The sequence below is a fragment of the Salminus brasiliensis genome, chromosome 16, assembly GCF_030463535.1.
Source record: "Salminus brasiliensis chromosome 16, fSalBra1.hap2, whole genome shotgun sequence".
Classification (NCBI taxonomy): Eukaryota; Metazoa; Chordata; class Actinopteri; order Characiformes; family Bryconidae; genus Salminus; species Salminus brasiliensis.
The window spans coordinates 9389589-9411974 of NC_132893.1; the positions used below are offsets into that span (position 1 = coordinate 9389589).

General features: G+C 37.3%; 1 protein-coding gene across 1 annotated transcript; it reads left to right on the forward strand.

Moving 5' to 3' along the window:
• The first annotated feature begins 9254 nt into the window (after positions 1-9254).
• Positions 9255-16525, forward strand: tacr1b (tachykinin receptor 1b). The gene is made up of 5 exons (XM_072658633.1): positions 9255-9701; positions 12157-12351; positions 14170-14320; positions 15811-16007; positions 16216-16525. The coding sequence occupies exons 1-5, from the start codon at positions 9295-9297 to the stop codon at positions 16502-16504; spliced, it is 1239 nt and encodes a 412-aa protein (XP_072514734.1). The 5' UTR covers positions 9255-9294; the 3' UTR covers positions 16505-16525.
• Positions 16526-22386: the final 5861 nt, after the last annotated feature.

Consider the following 22386-nt stretch of genomic DNA (forward strand, 5'->3'; position numbering starts at 1 on the left):
CAAACTAAGAGTCCATAGTGGGCATATCGAATGACATGCACACTACACTGTCATATTGATTGTGCTCACAGTGGTGGAGTTACTTGTAATTGCCTTTGTCTTTGTTTTCAGATAGATTTCCAAATGATTCTCATCACCTCTATTCACAATAGTTTGGTCACATATAATTCAAACTTTACAAAAATGATAACAAGTGTTCTTGACTTTAGTTATTTTTCTTGGTCTTCTAGGTTTTTTTTAGCGATGCTGATCTTGCCAGTGCATTCCTCCCTTTTTTACCAATTGTGCCAGTATCAAATTATCAAATTGTTTCTGCTATTTCTCAGATATGTTTTGTGTTTTTTCAAGTCTAATGGCCTGAATGAATAAAAATACATTAAATAATTGAAAATAAACTTTTCTCTCTTTTTATCATTAAGAAAATTAGGGTACATGGCCACACCTAACAATAAACTCCAGTCAATTGTCCAATTACTTTGAGCATATGCAGTTTAAGGGACAGTGTTAAAAATGAGTATAGTTTCCAAACTGTTAATGCAATATTTTGGTAAACCAGCTGAAAGTCTATAAAGTCTACTAAGTCTTCAGTTACATATTTGTTGCTTCATTTCAAATCCATTGAGGGGGTGAGCAGAGATACAGTTAAAAAAAAGCATCTGACTGTATCTGAAATCAATGAGGAAACTTTTATAGCAAACGTTCTTAGCACATATAATTTGCACAAATAACTGAAACAAAACCTATATGTAGTTATCAATTCACTACAGATTGGTTCCTGAATAGTTCAGGGTAAGCTCCAGACCCTCTGGCACCATGAACGGGACAAGTGGATAAGAAGATGGATGGATGGATGGGACAGTGATGAAAACTAATGAATGTACTGCATCATGTGGATTTCACATTTTGCACAGTTCCCCACATGATGGCACTGCAAACACATCTTCAAGCTGGGAGATCATGTATGAAACGACAAACTGTACACCAGGTATGGATTTCAGATTTTTCACCACCATAACTACACCTAATATTAACAATGACAATTAACAATTAACAAATATTAACAGATCTGTCAATCAGACCATAATTACTAATAATACTAATAATTACTATTAATGACACTAAAAACAAGGTGTACATAAATGGCGCTGATGGATTTAGAGGTAGACGGATGGATTTTTAAGAACACACTGTTATTCAGTCTTGCAAAAGTAGAAGTAAATGTTAACTCATCAAATAACAAATCAAAAATACATTTTTGTTTTCATAATCATGTCCTTGCATGATTGCTATGGCTTGAGAAATTATTTTCTAGTTTGCATAGTAATTAGATTCAAGAATCAGGGCTGATCTACTGGAACACTGGCATTGAAGGATTATAATAAATTAAAAACTGCTTTAAGCCTGATGTGTCCCCAGCGCAAAAGAGGAGTTGTAAATAAATCTCCCCAACCAAGAGAGTGTAATGATATGACTAAGAGGAGGAGAAGGCTTCACTTGAGACATAATCAGGGATTAGAGGCAAACCACTGCCAGTGCTAGAACTCAGAGGACGCTCTGACGAGGCATAAAGCTGAGGATAATTTCAGTGACGTCAAATTCACATACAGGAAAAGGTGAAGACTTCGACTCAGTAGACACCCGTGGTGTACCGTGACTATTAGAGTTAGGCTCTCAGTTCAGGTTCACACCATAAAAAATGTGTTCAGTAAACAAAATAAAAACTTATTGTTTTTATCATAATCCTCATTTATGCTGGCCACCCTTTCTAATAGTTAGTGTCAAGCTAATGCAATATACAATTATATTACAATGTAATATTTAACCAATTTAGATCCAGGCTAGATCTTTAAGTTGATGTGTTGAAAGCAGGATAAAAGTGGTCCAGTGAAGGACAACATTTTGTGAAGCCCAAGGCTCATTGATGCAAGGGCAAGAGTAAAAGCTAGCCCATCTGGTCCGATCCCACAGAGGAGCTACTGTAGCACAACTTGCTATAAAAGTTAGTGCTTGCTGTATCTTGTGGAGGTAAGAAAACATGAAAGGAATCTACACAATACTGGCTTCCAAAGAATATGGAATCATTTATCTGTCTTGCAGCATTAAACACCTAATTTCCTTTCATTTCTCTCTTTGTCTGCAGATGTTGAATAACAAGAGCACCTGTTTATGGGCTGCATGATAGAGAGAGAGAACATTAATTACTGGTTGCAGTTGTAATTAATGATTACAGCACATATTTATTTATATTTATTTAAAGTGTATTCCGTGCAACAAGGCAGCAACACGATTTTGAAGATGCAGTATTTTATCTGCTTTCGTGAGAAAAAGACTTTAATTTTTTTCATACCTGCGACTAGGTTTGAAGATCTGCCAGTGGCCTGGAATTGGAGAGGTCTAGTCCAAGTGCTTTAGTGTGGGATGTCACAGTTTGGCTGGTCAGTCAGGTCCTCAGGGTCTTGTTCAAGTGTGTAACAATAGGGTAGCATTATTAGAATTGTGGGCGTCCTGGAGGTGTTGTGGCGTTGGTGTTGGCTGGAACATGAGTGCCTTAACACTTGTCCTAAACCTAACCCTGAACATAGTCCTGATCCTAGCCTTAGCCCAAGCCATAACTCTAACTCTAGTTCTAAACCTAACGCTAACCCTAGCTCTTACCTAACCCTAACTCTGATGTGGGTCGGTGTATAAACCATAGCCCCAAGTCCTCCAGGTCTTCCCTGGGACCCCAGTTGAGAGTCAGAGCCAACCATGTACTATCCATAACCTTAGCTTACGCTGAAAGGGGCATGCAGTAAATAATTGAACACCTTACTAATTGATTTTCTATTTTCTAAGCATCTCTCTAGGTTCATTCATATTAATATGTTAACCAATTCATGAGTGAGTGAGATGCATAATAACTTCAGTTTACATTTCTTCCAAGTCACAGTTCTTTGAATTAATCTGTGGACATTTTACTGTTACACATAAGACATTTATTTCTACTTATTGAAGAGGCTTTAAAATATTAAACATTAGTAATATGGCCAGCAGGTCTCAACATTGTCTACTGCAGGGTAATGAAAGACAACAGGAGCTAATTAGCATTCTGTGATTATGCTAATCCCTGCCAGCTTTTGTTAGTTGTTAGTCATATTAGCATTCTTGCATGAAGTCTTCTTGTGTGTCTTCAGTTTCAGTGGTCTGCTAGTGCAGACATTCTTAGTTCAACTGTGATGTCTGGATTTGGAATAATTGAATAAAGTGATGCTGGCCTGATGTGAGCTACCAACTCACATGAGAGAAGAAATGAGTAAAATCCCAGCACACCACATTGTTGTGTTTGTTTGATTTGCCTGAATAAACTGACTGACGTGTATTTGATATCTGTTCTGGAATAATTGAATGAACTGATGCTGGTCAAAGTCCAACCTCATCAGATGTGGTTGTTTGTTTTGCTCGAAGAAACAGATGGACATATATTTGCTCCCTTTTCTGCAAATTCCAGTGCAGTGTGTCTGTCTGTTTTGCAAATTAAGTCTAGAAGCTTATTGTATGTCAAAGACATGTGATTCATGTTTGCTTTAGCTGGAACTGTTATCAGAAACCTTTCTTTAATATGATGCTTATTAGTTATTGATTTATATCGTTACCTAATGGTGTATGGCATCGGATGGTGTATAAATGCTTATCATTACCACTTCCCTGCAGCTGCTCGCATCATGTTCTGAGATAAACTTTTCAGTGAGTCTATGCAATAAGATGGAAAACATGCACATACATAGATGAAACATGATGGCCCCAACCAGTCATGACTGCAAGTCATGCAAATAGAGTATTTCTGTGTTGTAGCAGGCACAGATATTTTTATGTAGTGTGTTTACACTGGGAAATGAAAGATCATTATACTGGAAATACCTGGATGATACTACAACAGGTGTAGGCAAAGTAAACAAATCCTGTACTAGAGTGAAATTACATATAATCATCTTAAAATAAAAAAGACGACTACCTATAATTTAAGACGACTATCTTTTTTTTCATCAATCTATCTCATTAAGAATAAAGTATATAGCTCTCTTGAAAATTTGGAACTGTGCTCTCTATTTGTGGCTCTGTCTGTCTCACCTTACCTTTCTTTGTCTAAAATAAGTTTTAGTGCTCAGGGTCCTTTAATATCAGGATACAGGTCTCCCCTGCTGGTTAAAGAGGACCTGTCACAAAAAGGTATTTTACAAAGAACGTGGTGCCACAGAACAGAGTGCTCTTACCTCACCATTTCCCATGAAGTTTGACTTCTCAACTACAGTGCATCAATTAGGGATTCACATTCTTAAAAATAAAATCCACTTACACAGTTTTCATGATACTTCTGACATTTACCAATGTGTTATTTTGGATTTGTTCAGTTATGAGGACAGTGGGCTATGGGATCCATCTTTCATTAGCTCCAATTTAAAATCATCATGAATCTGACATTTTAATGACTTTTAATTAGGATGTTTCTCAAGAACAAATGTAATTCTTAGAGATATTGGTGAATAAGGTCCATTGTGGCTTTTTCATTGTGGCTCCAGGATGTTTTGTAAACTGGGTTAAGACAAAAGCAAAGAAAACTCGACATGATTGGTTTATTTGGTGTTCATGCATTTAGTTCTGAAATACTTTTCTCATTAATATTGTATTACTCATGCAGACCATTCTTTGTAATGCCTGTCACATTTAGGTATGAAAAGGCTGATGAAAGACATGCACGTTTGAACAAGCAGTAATGAATTCATATTTTACACTCTTGCAGAGACATCTGCAGACAATGAGCACAAAGACTGACAATACATTTTTTTTATTAAACAACTTCCATTTTTCTGCATTGGCTGGGCTTCTTTACACACCATTCCAATATAAAGGTACATCTTTAAACAAACAGAACAAATTGTGGCATGCTAACTGACAGCTGACAGGTAGACACCCTATTTGTAATGACATGCAGGTTTGGTCTGTAAATGTATTTCTTTTGTCTTAATCCATCACATAGAAACACATTTATATATGAATCACACTGGTGAGCTCTAGTTTGCATGCAGTTGTTAGTTCTGCCCCCGGGTATCCTGCTGCATATGTTGTCTTTTTTAGTCATTAGCTTCATGTTTCAATCTGATCTACATTGATTCATTATTCTGCATCATTTGCTCAGCAATGTGTGTTGTAATCTTATAAAAAAGAGAAACCCACCCAGGTGCACCTAGCAGTATTTCAAATTGGGGTATGGTGGGAAAAAAGACAGTTTGTTATCTTTTATATGGAAGTAAAAAACTACAGAACCTGTGCTGTTCATCCAGGATGGGTCAGAACTCAAGGACTGGGTTGAAAGGAAGCAGCCCCAGGATGGTCATGTGCAAAACTCCTTGTGCACCTTAGAGTTTAGTTTAGGGAACCTTAGTTTTTTTCCATTTATGACAGAGAGGTACATTCAAGGGCTTGCAAGCCAAAAATAGTACCCAATAAAAACTTAAATATCATATATCAAATATCAAAACCTGGTCAAATAATAGTCCCATTAAAATACCACATCTCGGGGAATAATAGAACTGACAAATCAGGGGGCCTATGTAGGGAAGGACTTTGAGGGGCTTTGACTTAAAACATTTAGTGAAGCAACAGGCTTACACTTGGAAAATGGCCTAAACCTTTGTGGAACACCTATACCCAGAAGAACCAACTGGATGACAGGTTAGGAATTACCATAATTTCTCATACTAACTAAAATGAATGATGATGATAGAAATAGAAGCTACAAAGGGCTCCCAGGACTTTGGGAACTGGTCACTTAAAACAGGTGTTTGTTGTTTGGGAATGTTCAATTTCTGAGAACAATGGAATCCATCATACTGAGAGCATTGTTGTTAACAATTTTGTGATTTAAAAACACATCATGAATCTGGCATATAATTATTGTTAGGACATTTCTCAAGAACAAATTTTAGAAAGAATTTGGGAAAATATTTGTAATAAATACAAAATAAATAAGTACAATAAGTACAAATAAATGTGACTTATACATTATATACTTTATATTATATATATTATTCTTATATATATATGTTGTGTATAATGAATCATTAGTCATCCTGATTTGAATAATATTGATTATTGTGCTAAGGATGAGGATAACTATGATAGTAATGAGATACACATGAAAAATGTTTTAGATCTTTCTATATTTCCTTTTAATATTTAAAAAAATAATAATTACAGAAAGAATTGCTTCCTGTTATTTAAAGAGAATAGAGTTAAATACAACCATATTAGTCCATGTTTGTATGTATTTGCTAATGTATTCCCATGAAACCATACATATAGACCTTGATTCACTTTCCTGTCTGCTAGTTGATAATTGTAAACATCTTTCATGAAAATTACTTCTCCACATGCACAGAAAAAAGAAAGTCTCGTTTTTGTAATTCTGTTCATGTCTCCCTGCTGTGGGAACAGCACTTCTCTTCAATCCACCTTCTCTCAAATTCATTTACCTCACCAATATTCTTTCATATTAATTTAGTCCTCAGTCACAATTTCTGTGTTCTCCAATAAAATAGCTCTGCAGAGTCTAAGTGGGAAGAGCCACTTTGGCTTTAAAGTATAGTCATTATCAATTTAGCATCTCACAAGTTTAGATGATATGGGCTGATCCCTGTCCTCCATTCTCCTTCATACAGGATTGTTTTCCAATCTAAGGAGGAGCAGGTGACATGTGAAATTGAATCTCCATTCCCCTGTTGTCGATTCTAATCATTCTCATTTGGCTGGACACTTAGGGCCACTAGAGAGAAGTGGACAGAGAGACAAAAAAGGACAAAACAAACAGCTAAACAGCTAAGTCTTGTTGCATTAGACATTCATTTTAATCAAAACCACACACTACAACATCTCAATTTGTTAAGTTAAACAGAATACGTCATAACCACAGCCAAATCAAAGCACCTAAAAAGCATTTTTTCTAGTACAGTGGATAATTTGGACTGGTTTATAATTCAAAATGCTATGTTAGGTAACCTTATCTTCCTTGATCAAAGGTAAAGTCAACTTCATTGTCAAAACTGCAATATGTACAGGACATACACAGGACTGAAATTACTCTCAGACCTATGGGGCAAAGAACATATACATTGTTTATGTTCATTTGAATGAATCTGGTGGTTGCATACAGCCCATTTCATTCAGATAATTTTGTCATATTGTAAAATAGAATTCCTAACAGATAAAAATCACCCAAAGGTAGAACTTCTTTGAAACAGTAATTTTGTAATCATTAAAATCCATGACTGGCATGCTGGCACCATTTCATGGGATGTTTGAACGTGGCCATTCACGCAACAAAATTTTTTAAATAAAAAGTCTATTTTAAATAAACACTTGTATTTCTGTATTTTACTCTCAATTAAATATAGCTGAATATGGGATAATATGGCAACCCTATGTGTATCACCTCCAGTTTATCCTGCTTTTGTTGGAGTAACTGTCTCTACTATCCAGGGAAAGTTTTCTTTACATTCACAAGGATTTGATTACATTCAGCAACAAGAGTGTTACTGAGATGAGGATGATCATTACCCTCACATCATTAGACATTAATTATAGATCTTCATTAGAAATCTAACATCCATGCTCATAGTAGGTCATTTTAAGTACTTCTGTGTGGAATTATGAGACAAACATATTTGAACTGATCATTTATCATGGAATGTGATCAAATATTACATATTTGTTAGAGTTTTCGAAGTATGTGAACCCTTAGGATTGGCAGATAATTTATAGGTGAAATTATTGTTATTTTTTTAATTAATGGGATGGAAATCAGGTGTGAGTGGGCACCCTGCTTTATTTAAAGAACATTGATCAATGACTGATCTTGACAATACATGTTTGTGGATGTGTATAATGGCACGAACAAAGATGAATTCTGGGGACCTCAGAAGATTTGTTGATGCTCAGGGGTTGAAAAAGGCTACAACACCAAGATGTGCACAAATGGTGAAAAAATTCAAGACCATTATTACCCTTCCCAGGAGTGGCCAACCAACAAAGATAACGCCAAAAGCCAGGCGTGAGGTCACAAAGGAACCCAACTAAAGGCCTTTCTCTAATCGGCTAATGTTAATTGTTAAGAGTCTGCCATCAGGAGAACACTGAACAACAGCATGCATAGCAGGGTGCTGTCACAGTTTGTCAAGCTTGGAGATGGAAGCTGATGTACATGCAGGATATTTATTAATAAAGGAAAATAAAACAGAAGAAAAACAAATAAACTCACCGAGCACTAAGATTACCAAACAAAACAATACAAGAATCACACAAACAGGCCAAGTCAACAAACCATAAAATATACATGAACATGCACAAGACCAGACAAAGGAAGGCCAAAACAAACGGGTACTTATAGGAAGGATAACAAGAAACACCTGGGAGTAACAAGGGGCGTGTTTACAAAGAGGACACTAATCGACAGGCGGGGCCAGGACAGACAAGACACAAACAGAGCCATGTGCTTGGGAGTACATGGCAACACAAAACAGAGGCAGACATAACTGAACAGTGGCAGGCATGACAGGTGCATGGCAACAGTTACAAGAAATGTTTAGTCATATACTTTTGCAATTCCTAGATATGTAATACTGGATCATTTTCCTCAATAAAAATACTTGTATAACTTCTTATGCAATATGATGATGTTTAAGGTCAGATTTATAGAGAAATATAGAAACTTCTAAAGGGTTCACAAACACAACAAAACACTGGATAATCTGTGCATGTGGATAAAATGACTGTGCATGTGACAAATAAACATTTGCTTGATTTGAACTTAAACGTTAACTGATCATCAAAACTAATGAAATGGAAGTTAAGATTTTCCATAAGTTTTAGCTCTGCCTTATCTTTCCCATCACCCCTATTCCGACGCTTCCCGCCCTCGTTCCATAAGATTGGCAAGTCGTCAGAGCTCGCCTCCTGTCCTTCATGTTAGCCAATCCTAGCACAGCAGCCGAGCTTCTATAAGCCAATCCCAGCGCAGGAGCCGAATACAGGTGGGGAAAAAAACACCACTGGTTTGTGGTTAACTGCTTTGGCGCGCGCGGCCAAATAGTGACCGCTAACACAACGGTTATGGAATTGTGCGCTGAATCGTCTAGGAACGAATCTTCAGTCTGACAGAAGACATTGCAGCAGCGGAGATGGACACCTTAAAATAACCCTGAACACCTGTTAATGGGTCTTTTACATTCTCCCTCTAACAGTCATCTAGAAACACCTAAAACTATGGATCCTCTTTACAACAGCATGGAAGATCTAAACAGCAACTGGACCAACAGCTCTTTTCCCAACGACACAATTTACTTCACGAATCAGTTTGTCCAGCCGGTGTGGCAAATCGTCCTCTGGGCGATGGCGTACAGTTGTATAGTCGTAGTGTCCGTGATTGGAAACATCGTCGTCATTTGGATCATTTTGGCTCACAAAAGGATGAGAACCGTGACCAACTACTTTCTGGTGAACCTCGCATTCGCCGAGGCGTCAATGTCCGCGTTCAACACCGTCATTAACTTCGTTTACGCCGTTCATAACGAGTGGTATTTCGGTCTGGTTTACTGTCGCTTTCACAACTTCTTCCCAATCGCAGCTGTGTTCGCAAGCATTTATTCAATGACAGCAATAGCTCTGGACAGGTGAGTGAACTTTACCCAGCAAACATTTGATCATTGAGTCAGTGTTGAGATATAGACGGAAAAATGCACTTTGATTGTAGGTTGAATTATCCTATTTGGAGCATTTTTTTGCTTTTCAGATTTCTAGAATATATTGCAGGATGAAGCTAATACCCCTGTGTTGTCTTAAGGGTCAGAAAGGACCCACCATGTTTAACAGCAGAGAAACACTACAAAGGGTGTTTTTACAGCCTGAAATTAATTACTTTTCCTGCTGTGTAGCACCAAAGGGTGTATACAGAATGTAAAGAATACGCAAGGATTAAATCAGTGCAACACTCTGAAATCCTGTAATCAAACCAGAAGAGAAAATGCAGATATAACTCTCAACAAAAATGTAGACATATCCGTACTATTAGAGCCAAGCTGTTTTAACAGTTTGCATTTCCTGATCTGTCTATTAGGAATGTGGGACACTGAAAGGTCAAAGTTGAAAGACCCAATTTACATTAATTCACACAGTAGTTCATGTAATACAAAATCGTCTCAGATCAGAAACACCTAAGACTAAATGTGAAATCCCATGTTCAATAATTTTACCACCTACAATGTTATTACTGTTACAAAATCTCCAATTATATGTATGTAGGACTGTTACATGTTACATTCATGGTACATGCTTTGGTAGGCTTCATCACTGTTATGCAAAAACGTGAATCTCCATTTTGTACTATGTCTTTTGACTTGTTGTGAATCTGAGAGTTGTTTTTTACATTGTGTCAAAAGTTTGTAATGACCAATAGAAATAAAACTTGGAATACTTTAAGACTTAATGACATCTTTTTATATTGTCTTCCATTGAAAGCCAAGAAAATGTTTCCTTTTTTTGTTGCTGTATTGGACACAGTAACATTGGTGACAGTAACAACTTATTAGAAAGAAATTAATAATCTGTTAGAAGACTAAAACACTGTAAATATCTGTACACAATTCCTACACCTCCTCACTTTCTGCCAGACTGCAGTACTTTTAGAACTGTCCCACTTAAAGCTAACCATATAATATAATATGTTTTAACAAACATAAGCATAAACAGCATAAACATATGTTTTGATAAAAACTGGCAGTGTTTTATTAATAAGAAATGTATACTCTGACATTAACTGTGTCTAAGTGCTGGGTGGTCCTGTGTGTGTCTAAGCATTCCTGTTTGAAGATTGCTCCACCTTTATGTAAGACTGGACATGTCACACAACGTCACAGCTTCATTTAGGAAACCTACACCAAATAAATTTTAGGTGTCCAGCATTATGGCTATTCAACCTACATGATGTAGCAAATGTAGCAACATAAATCTCATCAAAACTACCGAACTAAAATAAAGTAGTTGTGTTAATGTAACATATTCATTTGTGGGCAATCTCATCACATTTTAATCATGTAAATTCAAGGTGAGATTTATCAGTGTACATGTCGATTTAATACTGATTGTTCACTGGGCTGTAAACACTTCAGGTTCAGAAACACTCTAAAAAGCAATTTTTATTTAAACAGAAAATTTTTATTAATTTCACAAACCAACTGCTGTACTACGTGTACAATGTGTGTCAAGTAAGGTTTAATTAAGACACTGTAGCAAATCTTATATCCAGGGAAAATGTTTTAAATTTACATTACACATGCATGTGTTACATTATTCAGAATTGACAGCACTTGTGATACAATAGATGTGTAGATAAAAAATCACATTAGTTCTAAAAGTATAGGACCATCTGTGCTGCTTTAAATCTAGTGATCCAGTATGGACTACCGGCATTAACATTACTGGGTTGTCAATAAATTAGTGAGTAACAAAATCTCCTACAGATTGAATTAATGATAATGTGCTTTACACATTGAAGCACTGAGATTACGGTGTTGTCCAGCGCAGTGCTGCAGACTTTTCCAGACAGTCACTGTTGTGAATAGATTTGAACATATGGTGCCTGTTGATCCTACTGGATACATGCACATGAAATTACAAGAGTCTGAATCCTCATGTTTGGAAAGCACTGGAGTGGAATTAGGATTTGAGAAACTGATTGGAAATCTTGGAACAACCAGGAATGCTCACAATCAGAAGCACCCCCTGTGACTGTGGTGGACAAGGCTGGGCAGTAACATAATATTGTGATTTCAGGGCCAGAAAAGGTATTTACAGAAACAAGTAGAAGAGAACGTGTTATGGATTTCAGATAAAGAATTTAGTAAATGAATGAACCATTCCACAATGGAAATGTAGAGAGCATAACTTCCTGAGATTCCTTAATTCACAGGATTGTATTACGTATCACAATGTGCAGTATGCAACTGGTATGCAATTCCAGCATAATCCTCTATAAAATGAACTCAGCAGTGAACTCTTAGTTGTGGCAATTTGTGGCACGACCTCATTTAAACCACCTGTCCCTTTCTGTGTGTGGTCTTTGTACTGTAGGTACATGGCCATCATTCACCCCTTGCAGCAGCGACTGTCGTCCACAGAAACTAAGATGGTGGTGGGGGTGATCTGGGTGCTGGCTCTTCTTTTGGCTTTCCCACAGTACTACTACTCCAGCACTGCACAGCTCCCAGGACGCATTGTCTGCTTCATCGACTGGCCCGAATACAGTGTCTGGGATTTCAAAAAGATGTAGGCACACATTGTCAATACTTACATCAATTTTTGTTAATGTTGTCTTTTGGGTTTATTTATCCTTAATAAGCAGCAAAGATTACCCAGCAGTTTAATAAGAAGAATAAGAAGAATCCTCATAGCTGCAAAATAGGAACACTGATTTCAGAGTCATGCAAAAAAAATCACTTTTAACCTGCAGGAAAACATAAACATGCAAACTATATAGTACAAAATATTAACACAATATTAAAAACTACAGTTGAGTGGGTTTTATTTCTATTTGGTAAAGTAAGATTTCTATTGGATAAAGTAACACGTATGTTCTTTGCACTAACATGGCACCATTTATTTACTTTTGCCTTTAAACCAGATGATCTCCACAGATGCCCTCTATTACTGCATTTCCTTGCCTCCGTTGAGTATCTGCAATTGCAGCGTAGGTGTCAGGTGTCTGTGGAGAGAGAGGTTATTTTCATAACCAGCTGAGCCATTTCCGACTCAACACAATCAATCTTCTCTCGGGCTTAACCTGCCAGTCTAGCAGTAACGTGTCCTCGCCTTGCATTAACTTACATTACGCAGGCCATCATGCTACACTCATTTACACTGACTTTCAGGAAGAGCAGGGTGTGTTCTGTGAGCTGTTTCCTACTGTATTTCTTCTAAACTACAATTGATCTGTTCTGTATGGACAGAAAATAGCCAGTCTAAGCAGGTGTCCCAATACTTTTGTGCATATAGTCTGTCTATTTTTATGTTCAAGCACTTGCTCATTCATTATTTCTTTCAAGGGTATTAAATCAAGGGTATTAAAAAGAGTTTATCCTGATTTTGTTTGAGTAACTGTCTCTACTGTCCTGGAAAGGCTTTCTACTACATTTTGGAGAATTTCTGTTAGGATTTAGTCACATTCAGCTATAAGAGTGAGGTGAAAATGTTGGATGATCATCACCCGACCTTATCCCAAAAAAGGAACACAGAAATCACAGTTCCACTGCCCCATAGTTTAATGTTGAGATGCTTCATACCCCTCAGCCTATGCCTGACATTAGGCATGGTGCCAGTAGTTTATGTTTATCTGCTCCACATTCTCATCTACAGGGACTAGACAAGTGGTATGTCTGTCAGACATATGTTGTATGTCTGTTGTAACTTAAAGTAGCTGAATGCACAAAAACATTTGAACTTTTAATGCATAAAGCAGCATACTTAATTTGGCGCCGCCATGAGAGAATTTTTTTTTTTCCCTCTCTCCCTATTCTGTGTCTGTGTATCTAAGAAAAAAAACTTAGTATCACTGCCTCAGTATTTGCTACTGAGCATGAAAACATGAATATTGTCTTACCCTGTTTTAAGCCAGCATAGATAAAACTGAGTTTCAGTCCCATTGCCATGCTATATGCTGTGGTGAGGACGAAGTCCCAACAGCATTTATACAAACTATAAGAACATAGTTTATGGATTAGGGTGTTTTCAGATCTCATACTCAATGATTTGCTTAGAGAAGACAGTGAGAGCAACAGAGATTAGCTTCTATGTGCCAAATGATTTGCGTACTCAAGTTAGCATTATGCTCTGAAATTAGCATTGTAATTACACAGTTTAGAAATTTGTGGTTCTCAATTTTATTTTTTCTTTAGCTTCCTTAATTATAATAACAATAGTAATAATAATAAGAATAATTTCCACTTATAGTGCCTTTCACAACCTTTACATAGACAAAAATACACCTTTTGTCATGCATTGGCATTTTCTTCTGCCTTTTTTATCTTTATCATCATGCTTTTACCCTCTCTCACAACTGTTTGTGATTCTGTCATGTTTTTCATTCAGGTACTATGTCTGTGTGGTTGTGCTTATCTATTTCCTGCCATTGCTCGTCATGGGCTGTGCCTATCTGGTGGTGGGATGCACACTGTGGGCCAGTGAGATACCTGGGGACTCTTCGGATCGTTACAGAGAACAGCTTACTGCAAAGCGGAAGGTCTCAGGCTTCATCTCATCAAACACTGAGACAGACTCACTTTATATTTGGCGTGTTGCATAAGATACACCTTTTATTTTGGGGACAACATCAAATTTGTAGGCTGATAATAAGCTCCCCAACCCAGAAATTTAAGCTTCTATTTTAAAAACTTTTAATTATATGAGCCTACGTACATACTGTCATGGCATGTGTGGCCAGACAAATATGGGAAGAACACTAACAGAGATGGAACTAAGAAAGATGTATTAAAACACAACAGGGATACAAAATAAGGTGCAGTGAAACCAAGGATCAGCAATCTACGGGGCAAAACTAAAACTCAAACAGAACATGACAAACCAAATGGAGGAGCAGGGAGCGACAGGGGATAAATCCGTGAACTACCGAGATCAGAACGTGGAAAGGGGACAAACGAAAAACACAAGCCTAGCTTGGGAAATAACAGGGAGAACTTAAACAGCCACAAGCCGTGCTTGGGCGATACTAAAGGGGAAACTAGAACTTAGAACTAGAGCAACACTATACGTAAACAAAGGGGTAGCTGGTGAACCAGCTGCCTGAACGAGATAACAGGGCAAGCCCAACCTGAGTATGCCGTGAAACTGCCTCATGAGCTTGAGCCGCCAGGGAGTATGAACTGGATGTGACGTAACGGAACAGCCTCGAGAACCAGACTTTAAGACAACTTGAACAAGACAAGATACCAGGTAACAGGATCACGCCACAAACATGTGGAGATTAAAATGCACGGCCGTGACTAGCTGCAGGGAGGCTCCTTAAATGCTCCCAGTCCCAGTCACACAAATGAGCCTGAAGTCCTTATATGGGCCTGTGGGCAGCGAAATGTCCTCCGAAAATGCTAGACCAGATATTGTAAGAAAAAAGTATGAATCTGATTAAATCCTGCAACCTTCAAAAGCACACACTCATTGTACAATGTCCTGGTTTAGTTGTGTATTAGTAGATTGATGATTGTTTACTTATTTAAAGAATAGTAATCAGCCCCCAGCCCTTTGTGACATTCCACTCTTACAGTCTACTGGAAGTGCATGTCACAAGTGTAACAAAGGGTATTATGTTTATAATCATGTAATTCAGAAATCAAATTATCCATACTTCAGTCTACAGAATGTTGTCTATAGTTATGTAACAACTTACATGAGCATATTTAAAAGCAGCTGTTGAGCTGCTCTTCTTGAATGTGTTCAGGAAGAGGCAATTAGCATAAATTAAAGCAGAAAAAAATGCTTATTGTGTTTTGATGCAGTATTCTTGGTGTGTTCAACTTATAAAAGGCACATGCAACAATTATGGCCAAATGCATAATTAGATCATTTATAACATAATTTGGTGTGCTGCAACTTGTTATTAATTTGCATGTTACTGCTGGGAGATTCTTAAGCATTAATAAAAGATTAAGAAAAGTAAATCAGCTGAGCATCTTGCATTCTTGACATCCCTCTCTGTTGCTGTTGTCCCTTCCCCAGATAGTGAAAATGATGATTGTTGTGGTGTGCACCTTCGCTGTCTGCTGGCTGCCTTTTCATGTCTACTTCCTGGTGCACCAGTTCTCCCCCCACCTGTTTGAGGAGCGCTTCATACAGCAAGTGTATCTGGGTATAATGTGGCTGGCCATGAGCTCCACCATGTACAACCCCATCATCTACTGTTTCCTTAATGACAGGTAACATCGAAAAAGAATGTATGCTTTGTGCCATGTACATTAAAATGCTAATTACCACAATTTTATATAATTTCACATAGTCAGATAAACAGGTTATCCATTTGAAAAAGCTTGTGACATAGATGTACAAGTGTTCAAGTCTTGAAAAATATAATGATGTCATACTATAGGCCTACATACCATATATATATATATATATGCTTGACAGGTTCCGAGCAGGATTCCAACGGGCATTCTTCTGGTGTCCTTGTGCCCCTCAAGGCTCATATGAGGGTCTAGAGCTCAAGTCAACTCGGTATCTGCAGACCCAGGTCAGCCTCTACCGTGCTAGCCATATGGAGACCACTGTTTCCACAGTGATGCCACCTGAAGAGGGAGAACCTCAGGTGACACAAACACGATTCTCAGTAGACCTCACCTCCAATGGCTCTTCCAGAAGTGCATCAAAGACTGTATCTGAGTCCTCCAGCTTCTTGTCCAGTAACAACCTGGCTTAGGTTGGGCTGCAGTCATTATTTTTTAACATGACAGATCACTGCCTTTATAAGAATGTTCAGCAGAGGAAGACTAAACGATTAATATGGTCTTCTTCAATGAGAGCTTAAGAATATTTGGTACTGCTGTGTGGGAACATATCAACTAACATATCTGTGCCATTCTGTAGACAATGTTTAGAGATTCAAATACTACCATGGAATGCACTCATGTAGAGAAGCGGACAAGATACTCTCCTTTGATGTATCCAACCATCATCACATGATATTCTTTTGCATTCCAAAATCTGGTGTTAAAGCTGTTTAGGATCCTTCATCTCAGCTGTGTCCTTGGCAACTGCAATCAAGGGTACTGCTAGTTGTTGTGGAGAGAAATTGCAATAATCACTTGGAATGTTTTGCACCTGTTGTTCCAGATTACCAGTGTAGAAGTGACAATGTTTTGGATAGAATTTGACTAAATGACAGATCCTCTGGGTCTAGTACAAAGACAAAAACTTACTACTTACTACTTACTACCTACTTTAGATGCCACTTTACTCTACATTTCCATGTGCTGTTCATGCGATGCAACTTGAAGTGTGTCAAAGAAACATTTATTGAGGCTTAATTTAAAATGTCATCCAGCATGTTTGTAAATGTTCCAAACAACTGATAAAAAAATCAGTTGTTTGGAAGATTTACAAACATGCTGGATGAATGGATGTGCTGCTGCTAATGATGGTAGGCTTTATCTTTTCTCATTTGGGTGTTACAAAATGACACGCCTTTGTGCAATTAATGAGAGCCATTGTTTTCTGCTGTAGCAACACTGCATACTGTAGCATCGATGTTCACTAATGGCAATATTGCACACTAATAACAGATTAGCTGATATTTCATAGGGGGGTGGTATTAAGAGTGAGTGGTTCATTTTACATTGAGACAGCACAGTAATGAGATGTCCAGCCGTAGATTGTACAACCACAATAAAGGCGCTGATTACAAGAATAGAATCTCATAGAAAAGGTTCTCTATCTGCTTCCATGTTTAGATACACATAGAAACAATGCATGTATTCTTGTTCAAGTGGTCACACTAGAGTGTAATAACTGTGTATGAGACAGCCTTCTCTGTGTCTGCTCTCTGCCCCGTTCCTTTCAAGCACCTTCTCTGCTTTGTCAGTTTTTATCCAGAGCTGTACGAATATGTCTAATACCAGTGTTTGTTTGTAGTGGGCTGGCATGTGTGCTTGCTTGTCTGCCCCCCACAGCTGTGAGGGCACAAATTACAGACCCACCTCCTTTGTTGGGCAGATGTGAGTATGTCTTTGATGTCCATAGCAGGACAAAGAAGCAACATCTGAACACCACACTCGTTGAACTGCTCACCAGCTGCACCACCACCAGAACATCCATTATATAGCTTTCAGTTCTCTTGTTGGACGCATGCTCAGTTGTGTAAATGCTGATGGATACTTATTTTACCAATTCATTAAAAATAACATATCAGGCAGATCTGTGTTACACTAAATAGTATGCAATTATGTCTCACTTGCAAGATCTGCACTGTTCTAAAATTGAGCTCAGTTTGTCTGTTTTTTAATGTATGTTGTGTCCTCTCAAAATTGTCATATTAAGCATTCTTTTGTCAAAATGTAATGCTTTTATATATATATATATATATATATATATATATATATATATCTTACACTAGTTTTTAAATTACTCACTATTAATGAATAATGTTATGTAAATTGTTTTATTTTATATATAGTGTGCATTAAACTGTGTTTTTAGTCAAAGAATGAGGCTGCTAGACGTTTTGCCAGTATAGCAATTAAAGACCAGTATTTAAGTCCAGCTCTCAAATTGTATTTTACTCAGATGTCAGAAAAGTGTTTTAATGTTTGCATTTATGTTGTGCTAAATAAGAAATTTGATTCTGCATTTATCTGAGAGACATGATTACTTATTGTGCTAATGTCAAAGTAATCTTTTGGAAGTTTGCATTAGTTTTTTCCATAAAATAAAACATAAATTATCCACTTAATTACTAGCATGGGCAGAAAATTGTGGTTGTAAATTGTGAATATATCTGGCTTTGGGAACCTGTTTATAATTGGAACATCATTTTTATCATTTCACATTGTTAAGTAAAGTTGCAAATAAACGCTTGAAGCAAAGACTAAGTCAGGACAGGAATTGTTATTTTCTCTCCCAGTGGCAGAAACAAAAATTACTATACATTAAAATAGAACAGTGAACTGTAAAGGCAATTCTGCATAATATACATAATTGTATTGTAGTGTTTTTTCCCATATTGTTCCATAATGTTTGTGTGCAGGCCTACAAGCATTTCAAGGCTTGTAGATTTTCTTTAGTTCAAAGTACTTAAACCTATCCATTGGTATTCATCATTTGGGAAGCCCTCATTTGGGAAATTACCACTGGCTCATGTGCAACACATACAACAAAGGTCTGGATGTTACTTGAGTATTGATTGCAAGAATTTAGTTACTGGTTAAAAGAGTACAAGATAATTTTGTTATCTCACATGCTGATGTCAAGGTGTGAAGCTCTGATGTACACATAAACAGTATAGAATTTCAGGATAAGAGAAAAAAACCAATAGAACAATAAACGGAAGCATTATGTAGGTTAAAGTTATAATTTGTATAAAGGGTTGTAACTAATACTTTAAGTTTCTTTGTACCGGATGTGTAGGTTCTTTGTAAGAATTTGTGTTGTAAGGACAAAATATCCAAAACATTAATCTTGCCTAAATCTTCAGATTCCATTTGAAGTTTTTGAAGTTTTGGTGAGTGTATTTTTGTCTTCAGTACCTATATACATATTTTAAAAAATGTAAAAGGCCCAGTACTTCAGCAAAATAATCAGTTCTGCCAGATTTAATCAGCATGCCTTCTGCATAATGATAGAAATATTTTAGATGCCTTCTAGAGATTGCTTTATGAAATGTGGCCTCCTAAGAATGCATTTGTCAAAAGGAAAACCTTGTGTTCTCACCACAAAAGTCAGCAACAGAACTTTCATAGGAACATATAAACAACCATGATGCATTTTGGAAACAAGTCCTGTGGACTTCAAAAATAGAACCTTTAGACCACAATGAGTATTTTTAAAGAGAAGGGTGCAGAATTTCATGAAAAGAACACCTCTCCAGCTGTTTAGCATGGGGGGTGGATTGATCATGCTTCGGACATGAACATGAAAAAAGGATGGCTTCTACAGCAGAATCATTTTAAATACACATCTAAATCCACAGTGAGATACCTTAAAAGGGTCAAGCGGAAGGTTTTGCCATGCCCCTTACAGTCCCCCAACCTAAATATCATCTGTGTGGACCTCAAAAGAGGCATTCAAAATGCATTCAAGATGGCCTAAGTGTCCCAAAGAATTAGAAGATCATGAACTAGAAGCTGCTGGAACACCAGTGTTTGTACTACCATAGAATTCCTCAGCATATTAAACCATCAGATGGCCAGCTAGATGGTTGAAACTTCGACATAACTGGGTGTTCCAGTAGAACAATGATCTCAAACACACATCAAAGGTGGTTGTGGAAATAATAAATCAAGCAAACATTAACCTTTTGAAATGGCCTTTTCAAAGTTCTGACCTGACCGGAAATACACCTTGTCTGTGCTTAAAAGTTGGATTCATACCAGGAAACCAACAAATTGAATTGAACTTCAACTTGCAACTGGCTATGGTGCTGGTTGTATATATGGATTGTGTATGTACATGTGTTCTGTCAAATAAAGCATTTTTTCTGTGACACAGAGAAGCCACCAGCTATAGGCAATCATGTAAACATACCAGCATAAATGAAGATTTGGAAGGATGGGTGTGGATGATAAGCTCTTTTATAAGTAAGAAAGGCTATATTAATGAGAAATGCACATTTTGAACCTGTGATTTCGTAAAGCATAAATGTGTTTACAATGATTTAATTATTAATGTTTTAATAAGAAGATGTGTCAGACAATGCCTTTTGGTGAAATAAAGATTTACCTAATTCTTCCAAGAAAAGAAACATGCCAAGCAAGTTTACTGAGAAATAATAAGATTCACATGTTTTCTGGCAACATTTTACTTTGCTCCACAGACCTAAAGCACAGAAAAATATTTAAATCTGTGACATTATCTACTCCATTTTTTATTAGTGACATCTTTTACATTTAGATTGTGTCTATGGCCAAATACCTACAAGATTTTAGTTGTTTTTAGACAATAAGAAAAATACATTTTACTTCATAGTAGGGAGTATGAGCTCTAATCTGTGCATGCAGTGCTTGGCCTGGAAATGCTATTTTCAATAAAGCACTGTGTCAACTTATCATTATTGTTATTGTTCTTATTAATCTACAATATCTGTAGTTATTTCAAGCTGCAACTGCAGAGTGAATAATTATTTATAATTATTATCAAGTAATTGGCTGAACACAGGGCTTGATCTCAAGGTAATGTAATAACAAAACCTGCTAATAAACATTTCTATTTGCAGTGTTGTTATTGTTATTGAGCATTACAGAATCTTCTCTGGTAAAATCTAGCTCAAATTGTGTTGCAGGGTATATAGAAGAAGCTGAAATGACACAGTTCATGTTTCTTTTTAGGATTAAACGGACTGTATATCCCTGTCTGGAAACAGCAGAGGCATGTAGTGGATATAATCGAGTCATGAGTCTTTTCCCTATCTTAGTTAAGCCATGTGGCATAGCTAAGACAACCTTGCTAAACAACCTTGCACCACACTATTAAGTGAAGTGTGGTCCCTTCGTACCCTGAAGGTTCAAAGGGTTAAGTATTCACATTGGCATACCCATTTACTCTAGTCTGCTGCACGCCTAGCTATGTGACTTCAAAGCTCTTCAGGGAACAACTGCAATTAAGTCCCTGTTTGATGCTTTTGTCCCTTTGGCCTTCACGTCACCTTTAGTCTCAATAATTTAACTCCTGCCATTACATCATGCAATGACCATGCCAAATCAGTCAGTAACAAAGACCTATTCACCTACACTCATAGCCTATCTAAGTCATGTCAAGTCCCATTCTTACACGTGAGGCATGAAAGGCATGTCGGGCTTCATGGTGGAAGGAAGAAAATAGAGAATAGCCAAAGACACCAAGCATGATCGATCAAACATGCAGTGCATAAATGTACAGCAGTCTATTTATTATACCTTGTGGCTGTTCAGGACAGACAACTACTACACATTGTTATTCTTCCAGTGAGGCGTTGATTAGATGGGCCAAACATGTTTTCCTTGATTTAGTCTTGACAGGTGGTTGCTGCATGGTGGTGGCATTCAGCAGCATCTCAGTGCATTATGATTATGATCAATTGTGTAAGTGAGCTAAAAATGCAGGATCACACTTATGGATTTGACTGATTACATATTCAGCAAAATAGCAGGCAACAGTAGGGACAAGGTGGCAAATGTGGAGACATCCTTCTTCCTGTCTCAATAGGGATGAATCCACAAGTTATAGCCAAGACATCCTGGTGGCTCTGACACAAGCGGTTTGGGTCAAAGCAGGAGAGATGTATGTCTCCCTAGGGCCTGTGATTGAAATACGCTAGCTCTCTTGAAAAGGTCACACTTCCATGTGGATGTCACAAATTGATCGGGGCAGGACTGAGGCTGGTGGTTGAATAGCTTTTCAGTCTCAGTGTCTTACCTGTCTGGAGCAACAGTATGCATGACTGACATTTTCATTCTACACTCTACTTTGAAATGAAGATGGGGGTAGGTTTGTTCTTTGCCTTATACCCAAGATCACTAAAAGGGGAAGAACATCAAAAGCAACCTTATTGTTAAAAGTATGTGGGGTAAAAGTGGGCTAATAGCAAATGCTGAAACTTTGTCTTGTACATAA

What these genes read in the sequence shown, in the direction of transcription:
- tacr1b (XM_072658633.1), top strand. Translation starts at nt 9,295, where the DNA reads ATGGATCCTCTTTACAACAGCATGGAAGATCTAAACAGCAACTGGACC. An exon ending in GTCTGGGATTTCAAAAAGAT is followed by an intron (nt 12,352 to 14,169) that starts GTAGGCACACAT and finishes TTTTTCATTCAG; the next exon opens with GTACTATGTCTGTGTGGTTG. An exon ending in TACTGTTTCCTTAATGACAG is followed by an intron (nt 16,008 to 16,215) that starts GTAACATCGAAA and finishes TATGCTTGACAG; the next exon opens with GTTCCGAGCAGGATTCCAAC.